The following is a 17472-nucleotide window of genomic DNA, read 5'->3' as shown; positions in this document are numbered from 1 at the left end:
AATGTTATTTTTACAAAATATATCACACTGCATATGCTGGTGTTCTACAAAGCTGTTATCACTGGGGTTTGTTACAGTGACTATGCATAGGAGCAAAACTTCAATTAGGCAAATCTAATAAATGTATATCAGAATAAACCAGACAAATGTGTATGATGATAGCCTTGATTCATTCTGATTGCACACTGATTTAGAAAATCCACTGCTCTAGGAAATACCTGCAAAATACTGATTTTTATCTATAGTATTGAAAAAGGATAAATTAGCACAAAGATACAGCTCTACACATTAACAGCCAATTATCTTTTAAGAATATTTTGTGACAGAAGACAGTGAAACATTGGTTTATGTACATTAAGCGACTCAATCTGTATCCAATTTTCTTGCAAAATACTGCCTTTGCAATGAAAACCCTTCCCACAATAAAACCTTCCGTTTGTCTAATAAATCTTTAAAAGTTTCCAAAACAATCAAGTTTATGCTGTAAAACAAATACAGAGTTTCCACCTGAATATGCAGGATTATTTACCCATGAGAATACACATAAAATATTGCTGAGAAACCGGTACGTAGTTAATCACATACGTTACTTTTTCTATATCACCCCTGCCTACTCCTAACTTTACTCTTTTCAACCCAGTGCTGCTTTTAAAGGAAAATGCTGTGAAGAAAGCTCGTTCAATCTGTGCAGTTCTATAGTAAGTCTTTCCTATAAAATGTGAAAAATCATACACTTCTTGCTTAGCGGATGTTGCATTGCCATTTACATTAAAAAATTAGCACTGTTTAGTTTTATCTTGTATACTTACGTCTATTGTGAAGGCCTTAGTTCTGAGAAAAATGATGACACCATGAACATCCGAGAGTGTGTGCCTTCACTAGAAGTCTTCCTTTCGAGCTGCCTCAGTAATGTGATTGGCAGCTTTTAAAACACATCAAGATTAACATGTCAAAAACTGCCTTAACTAACGCTGACTTTACTTTAAATACAAATTGAATTTATCTTGATTAGCCCTCATCCCTGCTTCTAAGCCCTACCCACTCTGACATCACAAGCCCTTCTCCAATAGCATCCTCTAACCAGGCTGTAAAAACATAATTACAAGAAGAGCACTGCAGTGATCTGATAAACCTATTTCACATTTAACCTGCTAAGCCGTTGTTAGCTTTTAAGATGCTTGATGCATTCACTTAAAATCTTCCTGCTCCGAAAAGAAATAGGAGAGAAGGCTGAGAAGTGCCTAGCTCTGGTGCATCGTGTTACCTCTTTGCGCTGATTTTCGGAACCGGCGTACTTCTGGCAGTTGGCAAGCGTTCCCCCCAGAACTGCCTTATTCCGGGACTGTGTATCCGATTGGATTGGGGGGAACTAGAAGATGGAAATCCCGTTAAGCATATTGTGAGGCTAACACAGGGATCAGATGGTTATACTGCTCAAGCTGGCAATTTACTCTTTAATTCTCACTGTCGGTGGGTTAACACTCTGAACGAACGCCTGGTAAGTGGCAAATTTTAAAATGGCAGGGTGTGGTTAGTTTCTGCTAATATCCATGTCACCTGATGGGACGTCAGAGTTCCTGTTTGTTAATCCCTTGTTCACACACCTAAAGTTCATCAAATGCTTGCTGCAACGTCAAAAAAATGCCCCAAGTCCTATCAAATGCTAACACAATGCCTAAGCCTGGAGAAAATTCCTTATGAAAATTGCTCCTGGAGAAGCATTAACATTAACAAAGGGCTGTAATTCTGCTATAGTTCAGCATGACCTTACAGAAAACAAGCTACCTTTTTGTAACGTAATGCAAAACACACAGAAATCCTACATTAGATAGCATAAAAAAAATATAGCAATGGTGACTCTAAGTATTTTTGTTGTTGATGCTACCGCGGCTATATTGTTGCTTTCTGAACCTTCTTAATTAAGAAGAAAATCATACCCAGAATTGTTATTTTTTAAAAAATCCAATGCTAGTGTTTTTTAAATAACCTGAGAATAATTTGCTTGTGACTTGACATGTAATGAGTCAAAACGGTCTTGAAAATAGCTCCTTTGCTGGGATGTTTAAAGATTGTCTGGGTGAGGATGAACCAAATGCTTTCTGAGATATTGGGTTGCCCAAACATATGCTGATGCAATACTTTGCTCTTAATCTATATTTCATCAGGTGTGTTAAGCCATGTGAATCACATTTCAGGAAAACTAGGAAGGTTTAATATTAGGAAAAAATACTTCCTGTGGTACAAACAAAACCAATATAATAGGGATGCATATATTTTTTTTCTATTTTACCTAATGAGGGAAGTTTGGAGAGAGAACACTACTTCTCAAGCCCCCCGGCATCCCGTCTTTGATTTTTGGCACAGGAGCAGGACTGCTGTATGCTGTAGCGACGTGTGAAAACCGCAGTTCATAAAGATGCTTTATTGGCCCCTTTCCAGAGAAGATCTAGTTGTTCTTGGCTGGATTTCACAGACATTGGGGTATATTTCTGAGTCGTGCAGTGGTCTGTTTGTCTCCGTGGTCCTGTTTTTGCTGGTCATCTTCACCAACAGGAAAAGTGGTAGAGCAGCAATGGAGCAAGAGAGAGGGGGACGTAGAAGATGAGTTCTGAGCAGAACAAAGTAATGTGGACTGTATCGACTTGGCCTAGGCCTCGGTCTGTCAATTAGTGTCACTGTTAGCTAAGATGATTTAGGGCAGCGTAGTGCACGTTATCCCCTTTGCACTGATGAATCTATCAGTAGGTGTTTCTGTAGCCTGACAGCTCCCACCCAGCGTCTGGTGTTTGTAGCCTGAGCTACTGACACTAGATAAATTCTAATGCAAAAGATGGAGCTGGAGTCACACCTTCTTCTGTACACTCTTACCCAGATATAGTGCCTGGGGTTACCTCTGTGGCAAGCAGTGCAGAAGTCCCAAAACAGCCTTCCAGTATAGGATGCGCCCTCCAGTATAGGATTGAGCCTTCCAGCATAGGAATCGCCAAGACGGCATCACTTCATCATAGAACATGAGGAGTTGGAAGAACACTACCAAAAAACATCAGATTTTGGCAGTTTTGCTATTCTGAAGCTGAATTAAGAATGAGGAGACCCCTTCTCAATTCGCTTCAGAAGAAACAGCCACTGCTGCCACATATTTCACAATTCCTGAAGTGCCAGAAAAGGTCAGCATACACTAGGATTGTAGTAGCTCTAGTCTTACTGTTGTCACCAGGTATTTTGTCAGCACTGATTTGAGTCAGAACGTTACTTGCTCCCCTTTTTATAAAATCAGCAATGGACACGTCTCAGCCGATGGAATGTATAGCTTTGGTCTTCAAAAATAGAAGGCAGATAATGATATTAGACAATTTTATTACCAGTTCAAGAACTGTTGTTTACCAAAATGCAACAATGGAATGGATTTGTATAAATAGAGAACCTGCTAAACTAGAGTCTAGGCAGGTTTTAATCCACAGTTTCCAAACACTGTCTGTCATAAGTGAGGAATCTCTGGAAGAGTGATAATCCTTATTTCTTCTCTTTATGAAGTTCACTGAAGCAAGATACATTTCAGTGGAGCCTAACTTCTGTGTAATGAAATGAGCTGGACTGACGCAGAACTTGGCAAACGGCATCTTTATCACTGATCGCCCTTTTCCAAATAGAAATCTGTGTTCAGAAACATGAAATTCTTTAGCTAAACCTCACTTTCTTCTATATTTCCCAAAAAAGTTTTAAACTAGAAGAGTGTTCACAGCTGAGCTACCTGTATTTATGGCAGTGTAGGTAAGGAACAGTGTGGTCTGATCGGGAAATCTGAGACAGCTAGGCTGGAAATCCCAAGTTTGATTTTGAACAAGAAGCTGTATCCTATAATTCTGGGATTAGAAACAATAACTAGACTCTATGGTGATGTTGTTGGCTTAGAAACACGTGGGATCCTGCCTTTGGGTCCACTCACAAGAAACTGAAAAATAACCAGAGAAGGGAAGGGGCAAAGCTGTGTGTTGGAGTGCCACGGTAATCATCTGACATCTGGGTGTGCAGGATTCCTTTAAGCTGTAACACTGCTTGGGAGTTCAGCCTTTTGGCTGAAGGGTGGTAGGGGCTGAGTTGTAGGACACTGGGGAGAGAAGTGCCCACCCGTCCGAAATACATATGGACAAGATGAGCAAATGGAAAGTGGAAAGGTGACAGGTCATAACAAGATTGATGTAGCATGACGGCTGTTCAATGGAAAAGCATTTTATTTACCAAAGCTCTTGAGAGAATTTTGGAGAGAGTACGTGGATTAGTAGGTGGAGAGTAGCTGTCATTCCCAGTGGAAATACTGGCATTTGTAAGTGAGAACTTGACCCAAACAGGGACAAAACTGAAGCTAATGAACTTTACTTTCCATGGCTGATCTCAATTCGAAAAGCCAATGGCTGAGTCTAAGGAATGAATGAGATGTGGCAAACCATTAAGTTCCTTTGAAATCTAAATTGATCAAACATTGTTGAAAGGAGATTTTTTATTTTTTTTATTTTTTTGTGTGTCCCTGAATCAAAATGGTTGGAAAGGTCTGGTTTTACAACCATAGAAGACCTGATTTTTTGTTTGACTACCATAGTCCTAAAGAGAACTGAGACGTTTTGGTCACATTTTTCAAACTGACCAGATACTGAAAGAACAAATCTGTTGGTAAAATTATCTTACCATTGCCATGCACACACAGCAGAGGTAATGGAAGATGCACTCTGCCATGCTTGTGTCATCTGTGGAACTTCACTCCTTTCACTCTGGACATGCGTTTTTACATTGTTTTCATATTTGTTTGGGGATTTTTTTTTCATTAGCCTATGTATGGATTTAGGTATTTTTGATCGTGGAAGGACAAACTGAAACTGCACCGGTATCACATCGAAAAAGAAAGGTGTTGAGTAAGCACTGTCTTTTGAATTAACTTTTGAAGTAATGGCTAGAAATACAGGGACTCAGGTGCTGTCATTTAGGATGACCATAAAATGCTTGACAACCAGCTCGTATATCAGCATAAACGTGCTCTCCAATCTGAATATGTATTTCCAGGGAGTTCCACAGAATGCAACAGGGAGTTTCCCTGAACTATCCAGACCCATTGTACCAGATGGTACCGTATGGAAGTAACACTGATCCTTTGACTCTGTTGATTTCTAATTAGGTTTCTAGTAATTAATATAGTTTGCAGGCCTTGCATGAACTCTGCAGATTACCCATTCATGTAAATGATTAACTGAAAAGGGGATTACTCCTGGCATAAGTTCAACCAAAAAGAATTTTCCAGCCCTGAAAATCTTCTTTGACAGACTAGTAGATAGTAACAGGGAATAAAACACTAAGTTTGTATTTGTGTAATTCCATTTCAAAAAGAGTGAGTCGATAGAAGAGTGTTAAAAGCATAAGCATGGTGGATATAAAGATACATTTTCTGCGACACATCTTTCAATCACGCTTTTTATGGGATCATAATTTCTATGAAATCAAAATGCACATTCAATATGCAATTGTAGTTGGAAAAAAATCTACTTATTGTTGCTATTATTTTATAATATGTAAGGTAAATTCTGGCTTTAAGAATAATAACATATTTTAAAAGTTCAGCCCCGTGGAAATGCTCTCAGACACGAGGTCTGATTTTTGGGTGGTCCTGTGTGGAGCCAGGAGTTGGACTCAGTGATCCTTGTGGGTCCTTTACAACTCAGGATATTCTCTGATTGTGTGATTTTACAGCTTGTGTTTAGCAGCTTGGGCTAAAGGCTGAAATTCTCATAACTATAGAACATCAGTGGCAACGAGGGACACGTCACAGCTCTGCTCACGACCAGTTCATCCAGCACGTGCACTTGCAAGATTATCCTGCTGAGCCCCTTTAGCTCAGGCAGAGTCCACCTTTGCATGTCAGCATCATAGCTCCGTAACTTTCCTTTTTGTTACATTTTAAAGTGTAGAAGTACAATGAAAAGTCAAAATCTCCCTCAGCCTTTCCACCCATGAAAAGCTTCACTGAGTTTAGGGGACTGTTTTAAGGTCATTCAGAGGAATATGCATTTCTGAACCCAAAGTTTTCTCTGGTTTAGCATATTCTCAGTGCCTTTTCAAGCATCTCCTGTGATCAGCCTATGGCTGTACATAAATACTGAATGAGGCGATTGGCTTTAGTTTTCATAACCCAGTGAAACCTATTGTAAACAGCTGCCTCAGGACCTGCTGTAGGCTGATATTCCGTTGGAAGGTCAAATATTTATTTTGTGCGAAACGGTGAGAATACTCAGATACTTTGGACCAAATTTAATCCTCAGGCACGCACACTGATCTCAGTGGGGGGAAGTCTGGAAAGGGTTTGCTCCGGGGAACCGTCAGCGTTGCACAATGTTTGTGATGGTGTGAGGCACAGAATCATCCGGGTGTAGACAGTCCGCATCCAGTTAGTGGGTGACACAGATATTGTGGGGCTGGCAACATACCGGCAGCACCAGCTGAAAGCCTTGCAGCTATGGGGACAAGTCATAAGGGGTCAGAGCTGAGAAAAGGTGGAGGATGAAGAAAGGGAAGAGACAGAGCAGGGGAGGGAGCTGTGGGGAGTACGGTGTGGTCTGCTGGGCTGGGAAAGGTGAACCAGGTACTGGAGCAGGCCCAGCGCCAGCAAACCTGGCACTGGCCGAGTCAGCAATGCCAGTAAGCATTTTTCCATCCAATTTCTTGGCCCACGCGATGCCTACTTCACCAAGGCAGCCCACAGCAAATCGAGCCAAGCAGGAGCACACCACGGAAGCTGCTGCAGGCAGTGACAGTCGTGCAGAAGATGGGAACAGAGCCGCAGAGGTGCGTGCTAGGGGAAGGGAGGAAGAAATAGCATCGTAGTGACTCAGTCCCCTCCTACAGAGAGCGCTGGCTGTGCTGGGCGCGAGTAAAACTGGGAAAGGGAGCTGCCTTAGGGGGAAGTAAGCAAGGCTCGCTGTGTTACTGCATGCTACAGGACTCAACATTAAAAAACCCTAACAGACAAATACCTGAAGACATCATATTCTATGTAAATATTGAGCCAAACGGCTCCCTGGTATAACCGCAGTGATCGCACTACAGCAAGCGCTCTGTGTTACTGTAACCAGGTGCTTGGCGTTTTCATTTTCTTTAATGGTTAAAAAGGGCCATTGAAAACAGAGTTGCTACCTTGCTTGAGTTTCATTGAAAGACACACTACTAAAGGGAGAGGAAATCCCCAAAATGATACTCGGTGATTAAGTACATAGAATATAGGATTTCAGTGTTTGCAAATCCTTTTTTTCAAATGAACTTGTGGCACTAATCCTCTAATGGCATTATTTCTTTGGAATATATGCTGGATTAAGGAGTCACAATGAGGCAAAGTACAAAAATCCACATTAATCTCTCACCAGTGGATGCTGTGTGGGATGCAATGTTAACTGTTTTGTTCCAAAATCGGTTCTGTTCCTATCTTTGCCCCAGGTCCACCCAGAGGGAGGTACAGATATAAACAAATGTGACACTGAGCACTTGGCAGATGGTCACAAACCATATCGCTGGATACAAAGGGGGAGGCGTTTATTATTTTTAAACTGCAAAAGCTGAGCCTGCCCATGACGGACTGTGGGAAGTAGATGCACGGCTCCGCGGGGCAGGAGCAGGACAACTCTTCAGCAGCACACCGTGGAGGAGACAACAACCGATGTGGCACAGCCTGGTCTGCCAGCTAGCAGGGGCCTGGCTGGGACTGCCATCGTGTATGTTGCATGTTCTGGGCACCACCTGGCCCGTTGCAAACTAATGCTCGTGTTTTCAGCCCTTGCTCTAGTCATCCTGCCGTGCTTTGGGGTAGCCCTGCTGTCCCCTCATCCTGCACGTCTCTTGTAAAGAAAGGTAAAGATTTGCTTTCTAGGAAGCAGAAACGAGGTCGCTGCGAAACTGCGTGTCCGTTCTCAGCGGATTGCAGGGATGCTGTCGTGGTGCCACGAGGTATTTTGAGTATTGTTCAACAGCCTGAAGCGGTGAAAGAACTTCTGAATGGGCAACGCATCGCCTAACGCACTGCTGTCAGAGCACTGAAGGTAGCCCAGCCTAACCACTGTAGCGGCTAAGGATTTAACACACTTAAGGATCACCCCGGTCCCAGGGAGCAGAGCTTATCAGATATTCCTGTGCCACCTCCCTGTCGAGCTGCGGTGGGCATCGAGCGCCGCAGGCCAGCACATGGGCACGGACAGGGGTTGCCTTGCCTCCGTCTCATCCCTGTCCACTCCTTTGTCAAGCACAGCGTGGAAAGGGGACGGCCAACACTACAGCCGACTTGGAGATCCTTCCTGGTTGGGAATGGAAGTGTGCCCCCCGTTCCTGCGGGAAAAGACTGCCCATCGCAGTGTTTTGTGCATCTTTTCCTACCGTAATCGTTTCCCCATGTAGTACTTCTCACGGGCAGGAGGATTTTCCTGTTGTGCACTTTAAGTTTCTCCTCTTTAAATCTTATCCTGTTGGCTCCTGGCAGCACCCGTGCCTCGTTCAGCCGGGTCTGAATCATTCCTAGGTTGACACACTGAGTCAAGCTGTCCTCAGGCCGGCGTCTGCCTGGCTGCTTTCCCCGAAGCGTTGGGTTTATTGACCAGCGTTATCACTCCCCACCAAAGCAGTCCACTTCGCATATGTCTCCAGTGTGTACATAGCAGAGGAAGGCCCAAAGCATTTAAGGAAGTATAAGTGGTGTTGGGACAGGTGCAGACCCGGGAGAGCAGGAAATGGAGAGTCTGCCCCGTAAGGGGAGACGAGAAGTATTTGGGTGGCTCAGGCTGTGTAAGTGAAGACACTGTAGGTTAGAAAAAATCACCAAAGCCAAACAGACTCAGGATAAGTGACCACGAGCACGTTTAAGCTAGAAAATATAATGCTTACTGTTACGGAACTCAGATTGTAGGGCAGACAGACAAAAATGGGATAGGGCAGTTTCTATATATGACGTGTTACATGGTTACCCCATAAAACCATGTCATGCTGCTGCCTACAAGCAGACTGCACGGGACGGCACAGCAGGACCTCTCCCCTCCTGTCTCGTTGCCCTACGGTGCCAGGAGCGAGCTGCGCGGGTGCCCTTCTCCTACAGAGCCGTGCAACGCCCGGTGGCACGGCACGCAGGGCTTTGCTCAGCCTCCAGCAGCCCTTCTGACCGGTATGGACAAAAGGGGTGGGAAAACAAAGAGCTTTTCTTCAGGTGCACTGCAACCTGATCTGTGAGGTGGCTCGGCCCCTTCCAGCAGCAGCTGTCAGGGCCAGGCAGTGGTTGGGGTGCAGCATCGAGGGCTGTGCTGCCGCTTCCTGACTTCTCCCCCATCGGTGGCCCGAGCTGGGACATGGTCCGGGCGTTCAGGTGGCTTCTCGGCTGTCCCCCCAGCAAGGAGAGGCCGTCTGATTTCTCCAGGAGACCGTGCAGGCGAACAGAGGCAGCAGGAAGGAGCCCACAGACCTGTCGTGCAGAACTGCTGCTGCCGGGCTGGTGAAGACAGAAACTCTTGAAAGAAAAGTATGTGGAAAGTCCTGTTAGGGAAAGGAGCGAGGTTTTGTTTGCGTGTCATGGCTCTCTTCTGCAAGCCCTGAGAGTGCCGCAAGAGGTGAAACAAATCCTCAAGTGTACCAATGGAAAAAACAGGTATGTTTTTGTGTCTGTTTAGAATAATACTGTTCTACAGCATGAAAAGCAGCAGGCATGAAAAGCAGCGCTGTTTTGCAGCCCAGGAAATGTGCCTGTACATCTATGTACGTGGCTTTGTACAATGTCTGTGCTTTATTTGAGAAATACAGCTGCGATAGGCTGTTAAGAGCAAGCTTAAAACAATGCATCAGGTTTTTGTATGTGTAAGTGCTCTGCCCTCGAACGCTTGTATCAAAGCAGATAACTTCCAGCATGAGAAAAAACACATACGTGTATGCTGCTGCCGCCAGCGACGTTGCATTTAACAGTTATTAAAGTGACTGAGTTCGTGTGCTCTGGGGATGACAGCAGATGGTGCGAGGGGTTCAGTGTGCAGGTCTGTACCAGGGGCTGGGAGCACAGGAACCTGCTCACGAGCCCTGACCCAGGTCCTTCCCCTGCAGTCCCTGGCACACAGCAGGACTCGGTACGTCCCCCTTCCACCCAGGCTTCACACAGCAAAATCAGTGATTGCCTGCTTGGTTTGTGTGAGTCACTGCCCGGTTAAAAGCATGTGTGTGCAGGTAAGTGCTAGAATTAGACCTGGAGAAAGAGCGTCATATTAATGTTTAGAGAAAAACAAAGCAGCTGAGAGTCAGCAGGCGATGATACAGCTTGTGTAGCATAAATAGAAATAAGGAAATAATATATATAAATTATTGTAAAGTTAAACTTCAATTTAAGTGTCAATTAGTCACTGAAATTGAGGTCACTATAGCACTGAACTTTTTCAAACAAGTTGTCTGGGGGGGCTTGGTTTTTTTTCCAGCATTGGCACGCTCCCAGTGTTCAGAGCTGCGATATCTGGTTGTTTTCTGCACTGTCACTGCAGCTTTGCTCTAAGGTTAATGGGGTTTCATTTGCTTGTCCCACCCCGAGCTGGGAGAGCGTGACATTGTTCGGGCAAAGATGTCCTTGTGCTCCCTGCTGCACACCTCCTCCGCTCACCTTCCTGACCGCTGGACTGGCATTTGGCATGGGTTGCTTCGGTGCCAAACTTACTTAGCATTGCCTCGGATCAGGGATGTCTTTCATTTGGCCGTAGGGGAAGCAGCAGGTTTATCCCTTCAGCACCCAGTGGCCAGTGGGGTGGCCTCAGGAGCAGTGTGCGTTAACAGGGCAGCAGGGAGTGACAGCACTGAGTCTGCTGTGCAGATGCCGAGCCTCAGCAGGTCCTTTGGAAGGAGGGGAAATGAGTTCAGACACTAGTCCACTAAACAGTGACACTGATATTGGTATGGAGGGAATGGCAGGAAATTCTCAGTGCACCCCCTTTTGAAAGAGGCAAGAGTGAACGTTACTAAAGCTAATTCCTTCTCCGTCTGCTGATCCCCCAAAAGGAGACACCCAGGGCTGCCAGACCAAGAACGAAGAGGACATCCCGAAGAGTTCCCCATTTGACTTTGTTATGAAACAGTTCCAAGGGAAGAGATCCTCTTCTGGGAAAAGAAAAGAGCAGCCTTCAGCCATCAAAAAATTCTTCAGTGGCTTTGACTTTGGGAAATCTGAAGGCAAGGACGGAGGGGAAACTGAAGGAACAGAAAAAAACAAATGCAGTGCTGATGATCAGAGTGAGAAGCGAGATCTCTCTTTAGACGGTAATGTTGGTACAGTAAAGAAATCTGTGTGCATGTGTGTACATTTTAATTTCATAGAGAATCATTTGCTTTTCTTGCTAGCCCAAATGTTGTATTTGCTGCCTATAATTTATTCTTTAGCCAGAATTTGCTTCTGATTGAAACATTATGAAGGACGTGCCGTCTAATTTAATAGGTACCATGCAAGGAGTGGGACCCATGTTGCTGAGGAGGGATAAAGCTTTGGGGTGACCTCCCTCTTGATTTCCAATGTGAGAGGTCAGTGCTGGAGTCAGCTCATTAGCTGCAGAGCTTATTTGGTTTCAAAGCCAAGCTTTGAGCGGTAGCTTGGCTTGTTGTATTTAAGATTGGTCTCTGTCCACCCTGCTGCTAAAGCAATCTGAAGACAACAAGAGCAGATGTCTCCTACCCTTGGCACTTGTGAGGGGGAGGGGAAGGCAATGGTGGTTTGTTAAGAGTCTCATTTTGCGCACACTTTGCATCCACACCAGAGAAAATGAGGGTGTTTTTAAAAAGATGCTGGAAGGTGAGGTTTAAAATCCCATCCTTTGTCCTGAGAGTTGCGGGTAGCTTGGGAAAAACAAGGAGAGCACAGCTATTGTGAGTGGAGTCACTATTTTGTGTAGTTTGGGGCTGTTTGTTTGTTTGTTTCTTTTCCAGCTATGGGCATTAGATGAAATTACCGATTTATTAAAGGATTTAGTATAGAATGCAAATGCAGTTTTCCTTTCTGTACAAACTGTGCGGGGGAAGAATGTAAGGAAAGCAGGAACTGCCTTAAGCAGACAATGTATGAAAATGAACACAAGCTGTTCCAAGGCAGGAGAAGATCGCTACGCAACTGCAGGGCCACTTGGTTCTCGCTGTCCAAGTGCAGACTGTACTCCAGCAATATGGCACGCAGAGGTGGTTGTATGACGTGCATCCAGAATAGCCGCAGCCCTGAGTTTTGCAAGAATTTCATGTGCTTGAACTAGTGGTCCAAACACCCACTGGCATAAGGTGGCACGGAGATGTGCAAGGAAGATTTTTCCTCACTGTGCATCAGGAGCTTTGTATTGATCTGACCTACAGTGATCTTATCACTCAGGTTGTTGGTCCATATTGATCAAAAATAGACCCCAGTTTACTGGCAGGTTTAGTTCATTTTGTAAAGTCTTCACCTGGCAGCCACAGACAGGTTTTACGTGTTGGGTTAGTTGCAGGGTTAACCAGGAACCTATTTCTTTGTTACTCAGATGGACCTTCACATCCCGTTTCGGAAGCGGAGTCACCATCTGGTGAGCAGAGATTTAACCAGCTCATGCAGAAACTGGGAAAGAAACCCAACAGCAAGAATCTGGATCTAAACAATTGTGCATTAAGCGCAGCAGATGTAACAGAGCTGGGTAAATATGCATTTTACTCAACTAGACACTTCATATATTTCTTTAATTCTTATTTGCCTATTCAGTTATTCACTCTCCTCTTTTCCTTTCCCTTTCTTTTTTATCATGCCTGGCTTTATTTAAAATTCCATCTGGTGGCCCCAGCTCCCTGAGAAATGTTAATTAATGAATTATATTAATTATGTAGTATATATAAATATTAAAACCGCGCAAGTCCGTGAAGCAGGAGAATGTCCTTATGCTCAAACTACTGATAAGAAAATACAGAATGTCATGATTTTATAGTGATGTACTGGTTTTAGAAAGCTTCTCTGTATTAAGATGTATTCACACAGAGGGTTTGCAGATAAAATGCAAACAGAATGCATTTTTAATTTTCTTTTCTTTTTCTTCTTCAGCTTCTTTACTGCCATATCTCCCAGAGCTGGAGGAGATCAGTCTGTCCTGGAATGGTTGCGTTGGAGGGGCTTTGAAAGCCCTCACTGTGCAGCTCCATCATGTGAACCTGTTACGAGTCCTTCGACTTAACAACTGCAGGCTGACAGCTGAGGATGTCACCTCCTTAGGTACAGGATGGGATTTGCATTTACTTCCAGACAGCTTGGGTGTAATGTAATCCACCTCGTCTCTTACCATATCCTACCTCTGCTGCTTCCACACTGGACAAAATAAACTCCCGCCGTGGAAGGTTAGAAAGAAGTTGGGTTTATGTGTAACCTCATACATTTGCGTGGCTCTGCTGAGTTCACTGCTCAGATTGTGAAGCTGTCTCATTAAGAAGGGAACAGAATCCAGTCCCATTTGGAGAAAAGCATGTTTTCCATCTGGATTAGTATTTTTTTTTGGCTACTTTTGATATCTAATGGTTGACAGAAGGACTGAAACAAACTGTCAGTCAAAATAGGGTCAGCTTAGGACTTCATGCTGCAGGACAGATGCCGTGCTCATCACAAAATATTTGATGGTCTTTTGGAGAAGACTTCAAACCAGAAGTGCTGCCTTGGAGCTTTATGACTTGTTTTTGTGAGTCTGGGAGAAACTTATTCTTCTCTTACTTCCTTGCTTGGAGTGCCTGCAGCCCTACTTTAGCAAAGCATGAGATTTAAAGGTTTTAACAGTGGTGTTACGCACTCAGGTCCTGATGCTGAGTCACTTACCTCTGGGCCTGGAGTTTACTACTGGGGTGGGTCTGTGATACTTATCTGAAAGAAGGGCAAACTCAACCAGCTAAGTTATTCTAGAAACCTACTGTTTATTTTGCAAGTTCTGAAAACTGGTCTGAGTTTAAAGGCTGTTTTTTTTCTGTCATTCAAATCCAGGCTTTTTTCAGGAAATATTCAGAAATAAAACAACATATATGGTAATAGCTCAAAAGTGGGTCATGCTATCTGTTGGGGAGGAAACATCCATCTTTGCAGAAGCTGGTGAAAATAATTGGTCTGTTTCTGATGAGGGCAAAAGCTGTGTTTCATTTTCTATTGGATTTTTTTCAAATGTTTCTTTCTTTTTCAGCCCCCTTTCTCATACTTTCTTTTCTCTTTGAGTTTTATTGGTTATATTTTCAACTAATTTATTCTGTCTGGTTCTTCCATGCTGTTTCCTTCCCCCTTGGCTTGGTCTCTGCTGAGACAGACACAAAACTGATCACAGGATTTGAATTTCCAGTCAAAATTTGATTCCCTTGAGATGTGGAATGACAACAGTCTGTTTGCATTGATCTGCCTGCGATTTTAAAAATAACATGCGTGTTTAGGCCAATGCTGCCTGCTTGACCTTGTCCATCCATCTGTGGAAATGCAGCCATCTGTGGAATCTGTGTATTCTGCTTGGAAATAAATGCCTCAGATATAACCATAATATCAACCTCTCCTATCTGATTGCTCTGAGCTGTGACTGTAAGAGGTGGTAGGAAGCCATTCCTGAAGTTGTAGTCCGTTATTTATCTTCTGGGTGGAAAATGTGTCTGGAATGCTAGTTCCCACATCAAACAGAAACAGGCTGTGCTGCAGCCATTTCTCAACTGCAGAGCATTGCTTGGTATTCAAGATTGAGGCAATCATTTAAAAAAAAAAGAAAGAAAAAAAGATAAAAATTAAAGTGTATTTTTCTCTCAAACCTGGATGTTCACTTAAAACAGCAGAAATTATTTTTGTATCAAAAATCTTTTGTGAGGAATTAGTTATGAAAACACACAGACAAGAAAAGGTCTTATTATTAAAATTCATTTCTTGGTTTTTAGGTTGATGACGAGACTTTAGATCAATGATTTATATATGACACTTTGAAATTGTATTTGCATATAGTCTGATTAATTGAAATGGGGTTAGGAGAACGTACATCTGCCTCTCTCGTCTGCAAAGCAATTTAGGAAGTTGGATTTTGCAGTGGGATATTAGCGTTGCAAAGAAGCACTTACACAGTTCCAGTTGGCTGGTGTCAACTCTGGGAAAGGGTAATTTTTCTGAATAGATTCAAAATTGGTGCTGTCTGCCTTGAAATCCTGGGAAAGTTAGTTTGGGTCAAAACAATGCTTATCTTGATTCCTTATGAAGTGAGTTGGAAATTCCTGCCAGAACCAAACCTTTCGAGTTTCAGAAATAGCTATGAGAGGACTCCTTTCATCCCATCCAAAATGACCTGTGGACGCAGTACAGAGGATGCTGGAAGTTTGCCAAATAAAATAAGGAAAAACTATACAGGACAGTAAATTCAGACTTGTCGCTTCCCTGTAGACTGGACTTTCTGGGTCGTGGCACAGGCCTGCAATGATAGGCAAGCAGTCTGATGAATATTTGGGAACCTGGATAAATATCAGGTCTGCGTGTGCTGTGACAGTAACTTGTGGTCTATTTTGCTCCTTAGACAAGGTGAGAATTTATACAACATTGTTGCAGTAGCACGGCATACACCAATTTTCCTATCAAACCATATAAAATATAATAAATTGAGAATTAAATGGCTATCTTTCCCCTTTTATGTATTCAAAAACCGTATTTTTGTCTTTCACTGAAATTGATTTTTAGAATGAATCATCTTGGACTTCTGTTACAGGGGAGGCATTTGAAATTGTCCCTCAGCTTGAAGAACTGGATTTGTCATGGAACAGTAATATAGGTGGAAAACTATCACTCCTAACAAAAAAACTCCCGAAAGGATGCAAGATAAAACTTCTGAAAATTACAGATTGTAACCTGACAGCAAAGGATGGAGAATCCCTTGGTAAGTGTATCCACATAGCTAGACTGAATGACTGGCTTCACCGAAACGTAACTCGTCTGAGTTAGATGATGGCTGTATTCAGGTCAATATTAGTCGAGAGCTATTTATTTCATGCTTCGCATTATAACTGTATTTACCACAAAGTATCGATATTTAATGCACTTCCTTCCAAAGAGGAATGTTTTTCTTCCTGATCACGTGAGGGAGGATTGAGCGGAAGAATAGCTGGATCTAAACCACAGGCTGGCTGGCCCAGTGGTCCACGATTGCTGCATCCTTTGAGACCCCGAGCAAGTCTTGTACACCAGCACTTCCAACACCGATTACTTGACGTTAAACAGCTGAATATGTAGTTAGGCGTGGGATGGAAAAGAAGGACTGAGGGGTAGGAGTTTAGGCTGAGCTGGCATTCAGTTGCCATTCCTTCTCTCTTTCTTTTTACCATAGCTTAATCCTTTGTGGTCTTTTGATCCAATTCTGTGTTTTAAAAGATTTTCTCCCTAAAAAGAATTCCCTGTGCTCTGTTCTGATCCCCAGTGCAGGAGATGGCTCTTATGCAACATATAGTTCTATACTTTTTCATTATAAATTTTTCTTTCCCTTTGTATTCCTGCCTTTTATTCACCTGTATTTTTTCTTACTGTCTTGTGTTTTTTTTCACATTTTTTTTAATATAGTTTTTTCAGTGATTTACTTGATTCCTATCCAATTCCTGTTTTGCTGTATTTTTTGGTAGAACAGAAACCGAATAAGTCTAAACCACACATATAGGCAAACCCAGCCTGCCTCTTCCTGTTTGTCAGGGTGTTATTTTTTTCTAGGGTTCATCTGTATATTCCAGAAAATTACCAATTCTGTTTTTGTTTTTGTTTTCCAGCTGAAATGCTAAATGTGATCCCAAACCTTGAAGTATTAGATCTCTCTATCAACAAACACATTGGCTGCAGCATGAAGGTCATTGCTCAGGATCTGAAAAATGTGCCAGGCCTCAAAGAGTTAAACTTGCACATGTGTGGATTAAAGCAAGACAGCCTCCAGGGCTTAGGTTAGACTTTACATTCAGAAAGACTTTCATTCTGAATAAACTGTACATCTGAAACCCATTTAAGAAAGGCAATGAGGTGGGGTTTTGCCGAAGGTTTGGCAGTATTAATGGGCACTGGTTATTTGCTGCTTGAGGATTGATAAAAGACTGCAGAGACTTTCAGCAGGAGTAACATTTATCTTCCCTGAGCTCAAGCTTGCAAAAGTCAGTGGGGAGGGTCACCTTCCATGCCATTTATCTGAGACACATCTTAGGGTGGATTAATGGCCCTCTGGACATGCGTCCTCTCTCTCCAGACAGAGCATAGGCAAGGGCACAGACAGGCTAGCTAACTTTTAAAGAACTAATCCTGCTCTCAGAGGGGAATCCAAATTTACCATTTTCACTTAATGAGCGTCCAGTGAAGCCATATGAAATGGGCTTATTATCTGTGGCTCTCCCTAGCGGAGGTCTTGTCCGTAAGACAAAACAGCTGGCACCAATTAGCACTTCCAGTCATCATTTCAGCAAAATGTTTACTGA

General features: G+C 43.2%; 1 protein-coding gene and 1 long non-coding RNA gene across 3 annotated transcripts in view; one reads left to right on the top strand and one right to left on the bottom strand.

The window, feature by feature from the left end:
- Positions 1-17472, bottom strand: part of LOC308200174 — an 87215-nt gene that overhangs the window by 43848 nt on the left and 25895 nt on the right. The window lies entirely within an intron of this gene.
- LRRC31 (leucine rich repeat containing 31) overlaps positions 1-17472 on the top strand; it is a 54543-nt gene that overhangs the window by 28462 nt on the left and 8609 nt on the right. The window contains exons 4-9 of one of the 2 annotated variants that reach the window (XM_080605418.1): positions 7474-9658; positions 11041-11298; positions 12537-12686; positions 13085-13252; positions 15738-15905; positions 16783-16950. In XM_080605418.1, coding sequence (XP_080461544.1) covers positions 9646-9658; positions 11041-11298; positions 12537-12686; positions 13085-13252; positions 15738-15905; positions 16783-16950 — 925 coding nt within the window. In that variant the 5' untranslated portion in view covers positions 7474-9645. Of the gene's footprint in view, positions 1-7473; positions 9659-9728; positions 10225-11040; positions 11299-12536; positions 12687-13084; positions 13253-15737; positions 15906-16782; positions 16951-17472 lie in introns of those variants that run through there. The other variant, XM_080605419.1, reaches the window with a different exon arrangement.

This window comes from Anser brachyrhynchus (assembly GCF_964034855.1).
Source record: "Anser brachyrhynchus genome assembly, chromosome: 9".
NCBI lineage: Eukaryota > Metazoa > Chordata > Aves > Anseriformes > Anatidae > Anser > Anser brachyrhynchus.
Note: the sequence above shows the minus strand (reverse complement) of the source record. Positions and strands in the feature narration are given on the sequence as shown.